The sequence below is a fragment of the Syngnathus scovelli genome, chromosome 2 (assembly GCF_024217435.2).
Source record: "Syngnathus scovelli strain Florida chromosome 2, RoL_Ssco_1.2, whole genome shotgun sequence".
Classification (NCBI taxonomy): domain Eukaryota; kingdom Metazoa; phylum Chordata; class Actinopteri; order Syngnathiformes; family Syngnathidae; genus Syngnathus; species Syngnathus scovelli.
Genome location: NC_090848.1, coordinates 14,404,494 through 14,412,437, shown reverse-complemented (window position 1 = coordinate 14,412,437; position 7,944 = coordinate 14,404,494). Strand labels below are relative to the sequence as shown.

The window sequence follows — 7,944 nt, the reverse complement described above, 5'->3', positions numbered from 1 at the left end:
CAACAGGAACAAAAAAAAGAGATGCAGGACCGGTATTTCAAATGCAAATCGCCTTTGCATTTACACTGTTGTCACTAAAGATTGAGTGCTTTATTGTTTTTAGGTTTTAATATTAACTTTCCCCTTTGAATTTTCTGACGACAAATGGCAGAAAGCTGGGACGAGAGAGCAGGGTTTCATTTCTTTTCACACTTTTATGACAGGCCCAAACATTAACATGTAATGAAAAAAACTTTGCCTGTCGAGTTAATAAAATATTTTATGGTGGCGGCAATTTAACCGTGGAATAGTTAAATCCTATGGAAGAGCGTTACAGAACAGTTTGCATTCAACATTCGAGGGTCATGCAAATGTGCCAGGTCATTCATGGATCAGGTATATAAGTTATCATATGCAATTATTTATTTGACTCAATGTACAAAATGGTTTAATGTACTTCCTGGGGCAATCCTAGAATCTCTGCTCATGTGTGCAGAGGGGTGACTGGCGCAAAGATGCTAAAGATTTCAGTTTCCCTGGCTTAACGCTTGGAGAAATCCAAATTCCATATTAGTTGCACATTGATGTGTCATTTCAGATCAAAATCTCATGTTGAAATTCCCCGCCACAGAGGCCTTGCAAATCCACCGAGTGTGGTGCTCTAAATGTGTAAGCGAGAAGTTTTGATAACTGTTTCTCTGAGAAGAACATAAAACGCCTGTAAAACGGAGTCTTGTGTGTGTGTGTGCACATTTGCGTGTTCCTCTTGAAGGTTGCAGCAGTTTGATAATGTTTTGGCACGTCTTCACTTCCTTCCTTCCTGTGTTTGAGTGGGGTCATAAATGCCACCCCTCTACCCCAAAAAAAAAAAAAAAAAAAAAGCCATTTCCACTCACCAGCTGCTTAAAGAAATCGTAAGTTTTGCGAGATGCATTCCTCCTGAACATAAAGAAGACAAGCACACAAAAGAGCAAAGCGTCAGCACGTCTTCATACTGAATGAATGATGGTGTGTGTTTGCATGTGTCAACCATTGTGACCTTTGCTTTGTCTGCACACAATGCGCCATCCAGACACTAAATGCCACTAATGAAATGAACTGATTGCTGACGTATTGGTGACCATGACTCGGTTGGCCATACAGTTTGCATTGTTACTTATTATAGCACAATATTTACAATTTTAAAACTCATATTTGTTGTAGGGGTGTCAATTATATATTTTTTTTGGTACAGATTTTTACTTAAATCTTAAATCTTACTTAAATATTGTAATAAATGTAAAATCAAACATTAAGTTTGTTTCAATTGAAAGCTTTCTTTGATTCCTGAACAAAATTCTTCTGTTGAACACAAATGTCAAAATAAACGATCAATCAAACAAAGATTCATCTGGAATAGACACAATCAAATGAGATAAAAAAAACAACATAAAAAAGGTAAATACTGACCAGGGGACAATAAATATTACCATAGATCACTGAATATGTTTCTCGTTAGCGCTTAGGTTTTATCTACTGATGGGAAAATCTTGAACCAGTTGTATTTTTTGGACTCCTCTAGATGGAACTCTCTGAAAGTACACTGACTTGACATTTCTTAAACCCATTTATTAAAACCAACAGTGCCATCTAGAGGAGTCCAAAAATACAACAACTGGTTCATGAAGCAAATTTGAAGCTTTATTTTCCCATCACTACTTTTATCCCAGACAAATTTTGCATCAAGTTTGTGTCAGTACTAAAATCACAAATTGTCTTCTTTTATTACCATTCATCTTTTTGAACCATTTGAACAGTTTTTACTAGTCTCTGATTTCATAACTAGTTATTCATCAATTTGTTGTGTAGCCTATACTGTATGTATACAGAAGACATTTACAGTCATAATGGCCCTCCGAGGGCAACTATGAGGCCTGCGACAAAAATGAATTTGACACCCCTGTAATGTAGGGCAAAATAAGAGCCTTGGTGTAGAGCAACCAATTTTATGCACACTTCTAAATGACAATTAAACGATTCAACAACATAGCAGATAAATAACAACCCGTCATTTCAATAAATCTCTAAGTGTTTTACAGCATTAAGAAATCACATTGTCCCATTCACTGGTGAGCTACTTTGAGAAAACACCTGCAGGTAACTCAAGTGGACCTTGGGCACAATCCGGTGACCGTGGGGAGTTGTTGGTGACCCTTTTGATTCAATAAACGCTTGTGCTCAAGACGACATTTGATGTATGGAAAATACTTTAACTGTATGACTATTCTATGTAACTACAAATAAACCAATTGGTCATTCAAATTGATAAAATGCTTCAAATGCATACTAAAAATATTGATGACTAATTTTGTATGATTATTTACACAAAATCATCCAGTTATCCAATGAGACGTTTTTCTTTGTTCACACCTAATTTAGTCCTCAATCATGAACCCAATATACACATTTAGGGGATGTGGGAGGAAGCTGAACTCGAGTACGGGGAGAACTTGCACAGGCACCTCAACACAGAAAGGCCGAGTAGTCTCAAACATTGACCTCCGAAATTTGAGGCAGACATGCGAACCACAGTGGCAATGTGCTGGAATCACTATAATTTCAAACACTGTTGCCATCACAAAACTGTCAAACCTTTAACTGTACGCTCATGTAACATTTTGACAATCCAAAATATCATGATTGATCTTCTTATTTAGTTGCAAGGTCCTGGTGCCCGCAAAGCATCTTCCACTACAACTACAGGATTTAGACAGAGAGGAACAAAAAAAAAAAAAAAAAAAAAAAAAAAGGAAAAAAAATTGAAAAAGGAAAATCAATGAATGGTCAAGCGCTACTTTCACTTAAAAAAGAAAAAAAACGCTAAGTGCTGAAGTGAAGAGAGGAACAACAGGCCAGATGATAGAGGCTTGAAGAACAGCACTTTATTGAGAAATCAATTTGTGGAGAGAAACACAGCTTTTGAGAAAGACCTTGGCCCGCGTTATTAGATTTTCCACTTGCAAGATCCACAATGAAAAGGACATGAATGGAGTCAAACTGAAGGTTTAAAAAAAACAAAAACATATTGAAAGCTTGTATCATACCTATCTGCTGCCTTCTTGTGGATAATTTGAAGAACTGCAGTCCAGCTGTTTGAGTCGTCTTTCTAGCTAAAGGCGCCCCGAGGTCCACGCAAAATTTATGAAAGAAAAAAAATGAAGATATTTTGCGATTTTGGAATTGCACTGTAGGCCACATTAACACATTTGGAAAGTAGTTTTGAGCATTTCTCAGCATCCATATCCATCTTAGGTAAACAAAGCTCCCAAAGAGAACTTTTTCCCCCGCAAAATGAAAAATTAGTTTTTGGAAAACTAAAAAACATTTGACTTAATCTCTAACAGATGACTTGAAAATGATGCTGAGTTGCATTTGCATAAACGATTAATAAAAATCGGACAAAAGGTCATTAGCATTCATTTGGAACGCGTTGTACCCATAGTACAAATTGTTTTGTCTAACTATTAAAAGGTAGTTGAACTACCAGTAGGCCAGCTATCATTTTAGTGTGCAGAATTAGAATTTGTCTTGGTGAGGACAAACAGTCCACTAGGAAATTCAGATGATGTAGAAGAACTGCTCAAACAGCGTTCTATACTCATAGCCCTGAAGTGGCCCACATGCTGCATGTTCCCCACGTCTGCTTATGAGAGTACATGAGTCCGAGTTCTATTTTCACAGCATCACTTTATCAATTCAATAGTCTAAATTCTAAGAAGAAGAAAAAATAATTTGATATCTAGCATCATGATAAATACACGGCTAAAACGAACAGCAGACCCTTAAAATATTGATTCCAGGGAAAGTAGCTTATGTTGCAGTAAATGTCCATTTAAAAAGTTTCACTGAGCCGCTCACATGCTAAGGCACTGCCCTCGACCATCCCCCGGACCTGCAGTGGGTTCTGCGATCGGACTCTTTGAGGTCACCGTGTCCGTATTCCCTTCCGTCACGACTGTCACCTCTGTGCCGCCCTCTTGGACCAAGGCGCTCAAGTCCTCTAGTTCAGTGCAAGTGGTGATGAAAGTTTGAGGGACGACGCTGTTGTCCTGCGCGCCCATTGTCGAGTGGACCAGCGTTTGCTGCAGAGGGCTGTTGGTGTCTTCGGCAGGGAGGAGCGGTGTCAAGAGGACTGTCTGGGGTACAAAGGTGGCCTCTGCGTTTTGGGGTAACCCAGGTGCCAGCAGATTGACCTGCTGGATCATGGAGTTCACCACCATGTCCTGGTGTTCTGGACTCAACAGAACCATCTTGCTGGGACTCTCCGCAGAAGACACAATAATTTTCAGCTGTGTGCTATTATAAGGGGCCAATGAGTCTACCTGAAACGGGACGTCCAGCTGAGTGCTGTCGCCCGGTGACGTCTCGGGGGCGAGCGAGGTGCTCACTTGCGCCTGCAGAGGAATTTGTGTCTCTTTGTGCTGCTTCCTGTGACTCCTCAGTGAGTCTTCCCTCACAAACGAAGCGCTGCACAAGTCACAGCTGAAGGCTCGAGTGGCGTCCAACTTGGCTCGGTAACGAGAGCTGATGGGTTTCGGGGGGTCGTCGCCCACTCTCTTTCCGCCACCGCCCTTTTCAGGTGCGTTCGAGTGGAACCTCTTGTAATGGATGACCAAGTTGCTGCGCTGCTTGGAGGCATAGTCGCACGAGTCGCACTTAAAGGGACGCTCCTCAGAGTGGATCCTCTCGTGGACTTTGAGCGCCCCGCGACTGGCGCAGGAGTACGTGCACTTTGGGCACTGAATGGGCTGAACGGGGCGGTGCTGGCGCGAGTGTTGCCGCAGCGCCATCTTGTTGGCGCATGTAAACTCGCAATGGGCGCAGTGGAAGGCGTTCTCGGTGCCGTGTTTGATCTGAACGTGAGACTTGAGGTTACCTTTCATGGCGCAGCGGTACTCGCACAGGTCACACTTGTAAGGCTTCTCTCCCGAGTGGACCCGAATGTGTCTCTTTAAGTCGGAGTTGATCTTGAACTTGGCGTCACACTGCTGGCACTGGAAGGGTGCATCTCCTTGAGGGGGGGAAAAAAAAAAACACCACACAAGATGTCAACTGCGCGCTCTCACAACTGTAGTTGCTCTTGTACGGTCCAAATTCAATGGAGAAATCACAAGCAATCAAACCATGTGACCTTGCTCTCTTCTCTTATTGGTCACAACAATCTCAACAGGAAGAAGGCATACTGCATGGCCTTGTGTAGTGACTCCAACCACTGTACTGCCGGTCCGTGTGTGTGCCAAAAATGACGGATTCAAAAATTCTTTATTTACGACTACAAATAACCTGTGCATGCAACAAGATGACAGATTTGCGTTTGTGTTGGAGACACACATGAAAATTCTAACACATTGAACCAAATGTACGCTCGAGACAGGCGTCCACCTACCAGTGTGCGAGCGCAGGTGTACGGTGAGCTGGCTGGAGTTACGGCTGGCGTAGGGACAGATCTGGCACTTGAAGGGCCGCTCGTCGTAGTGGATTCGCAAGTGCTTCTTCAGGCTGCTGCTGTCGGCCGCTGCATACGGGCACAGTTTGCACTTGTGTGGCTTCTCGCCCGTGTGCGAGCGGCTGTGCATGTTGAGCTTGTCCCGCCGGCTAAAGCGCTTGTGGCACAAGTCGCACTCGAACGGCTTCTCACCTGACAGGGCAGATTGAGAAAGGATGGTTTCTCACTAACATCTAAAAGGAGTCTGAATGTGAGGCAGGAACCTACCAGTGTGCGTTTTAAGGTGCCGTTCCATGTCTTTTTGGCCATACTGTGTCTTAAAGGTGCAGCCTAAAGCAAAGAAAACAGGGTTTGCAAGTGTGCGCACAAAATTCTAAGCAAACGAATTGCACAGTACTGTACCGCATTTAAGACATACCAAATCAAACATACTTTGAACACTGCATGCTTTCAAGTAAATATGATTTTTTTTTTAAGGGCTATGGCAATCTTCACATGATTGAAAGTAGTAATATACTTTGTGACATTTGCGCTTTGTTCTGCTGGAATAAGACGTGACTAACCTGAGAAACAACAGCTGTATCTCTTGGATGAGAGCGCGCCTTTTAGCTTTTTGGTCTTTTGCGGTTTGGTCAGGATCTTCTTAACCCCTCTCAGGACACACGTCTGAAAGGTCTCTTCTAAAACTACCTCCATACCTGAGAGGGGGGAAATGAGACACTACTGAAAACTAGAAGGAGAACACGGGATGATGATGAGACGAATAAGTAGTAAACAATGCAAAAGGGAAAGATGAGAGCATCTATAGACAAGATGACAGCATAGCAGATGTGGAGGGCTCAAGTCACGTGACTTGACTAAGTTAGACTCAAGTTGTTAATTTTCAGACTTACCAGCTCAGTGGCCTAGTAGTAGAGTGTCCGCCCTGAGACTGGAAGGTTGTGGGTTCAAACCCCGGCCGGGTCATACCAAAGACTATAAAAATGGGACCCATTGCCTCCCTGCTTGGCACTCAGCATTAAGGGTTGGAATTGGGGGGTTAGATCACCAAATGATTCCCGAGCGCGGCACCGCTGCTGCTCACTGCTCCCCTCTCCCCCAGGGGATGGATTAAAATCACATGGGGATGGGTTAAATGCAGAGGACAAATTTCACCACACCCAGATGTGTGTGTGACGATGATCATTGGGACTTTGGGACTTTAACTTTAACTTGGAAGGTGCATTTCTGTTAATGTGCAGAATCACTGAGATATGGATGTTTTCATTCAACAACAAAATACTTTTTTTGTTGGAATCTTGATACCTTGATAAAGTCTTACTTACAAATAAATCTGTTGAAACATGACTCATGTTCAATTGTAATTTAAATATTTTAGAAATTCTTAAGATTCCCATGGAAATTTACCGGAAGGGGGCGGGGGGGAAGAAATGACTTGAGGACTTGGCTCAGGAGAAAGAACATGAGGACATAAAGAGCAGCGACAAAACACAGGGAGCAAAAAAATATATATATATATACGTCACCTGGAAGAGCGGAAGCTTCTGTAGCCGTGGCTGAGGTGTCACGCGTGGGTAGCGAACATCCACTCTGCTTGTGGGCCAGAAACACTTCGAAGTTGTTATATTGCTGCTTGCAGAATCCACAAATGTGGATATCAGGGCTCACCTCCACCACCACAGAATGTCCTTAAAAAGGGCAGGCTCATTTTGACATAAATTTCTCAAACATGTAACATGTTGAGTGAACATTCGACAAAGTTGACGGTGTTTTTCCTACCTTCTGCGTCGTATGTTGCCATTGTCGAGTTTATTTTACGACACATTAAGTCATCTTTTGGCTGGCTAAGCAAACGCGTTTGATAAAGTGCGATCACCACAACGCAACCACTTCTGTCGTCATGGTGCTAAAACGAGATCACAATTAACAGTATTGGGTGAAATAAACATAAATACCGTACGGAAGAAACACTGTCGTCTCGGTTGTTTTTCACGACATGCTGCGCCAGGTTTACGGCCTTATGGGACACGCATGCGTAAAGAAGTCGCGAGGGTCGCGCACGGTGACGTCATGTGAAATAGGTTATTTAAGGTAGCCTGTTTTGATGACGATCTTCGCCACTTTTTTAAGCATTTTAATTTGATTAAAATTTACTAACCTTAATGCAATATGAAAACCTACCGGTACATCACACAAAGCTTAATTTTGCATGCCATTTCAGAATAACAATATAGAATGGTCATTGAGTAAATTGTACTTAGTTATATTTTTAGTATCAAATATCTAAAATATATATTAAAATTCTTTAATATCAAGCAATTTAGATATGATAGCAACAATACTATTTACAATACTCATTACACAAGCACCGTAACAGTGAAATAAAAGGATAGGATTAATCATTTGTAAGACGTAAAGGGTTATTTACATTTAAATATAAACGAACATATTCATGAAGAAACACATGAACCATATAAAAT

General features: G+C 41.9%; 1 protein-coding gene across 1 annotated transcript; it reads right to left on the bottom strand.

Moving 5' to 3' along the window:
* Nucleotides 1–2,878: 2,878 nt before the first annotated feature.
* On the bottom strand, nt 2,879–7,488 carry zfp64 (zinc finger protein 64 homolog (mouse)). The gene is made up of 6 exons (XM_049752910.2): nt 7,244–7,488; nt 6,991–7,152; nt 6,028–6,162; nt 5,732–5,794; nt 5,405–5,656; nt 2,879–5,029 (listed from the first exon to the last, which is right to left on the bottom strand). The coding sequence occupies exons 1-6, from the start codon at nt 7,287–7,289 to the stop codon at nt 3,873–3,875; spliced, it is 1,815 nt and encodes a 604-aa protein (XP_049608867.2). The 5' UTR covers nt 7,290–7,488; the 3' UTR covers nt 2,879–3,872.
* Nucleotides 7,489–7,944: the final 456 nt, after the last annotated feature.

Excerpts from the sequence above, each read along its gene's own strand:
- zfp64 (XM_049752910.2), bottom strand. The coding sequence starts at position 7,289 with ATGTGTCGTAAAATAAACTCGACAATGGCAACATACGACGCAGAAG. Across the intron at positions 6,163-6,990 it reads AGAAGCTTCCGCTCTTCCAG|GTATGGAGGTAGTTTTAGAA; the intron begins GTGACGTATATA and ends CCCCCCTCTCAG. Across the intron at positions 5,795-6,027 it reads ATACAGCTGTTGTTTCTCAG|GCTGCACCTTTAAGACACAG; the intron begins GTTAGTCACGTC and ends TCTTTGCTTTAG.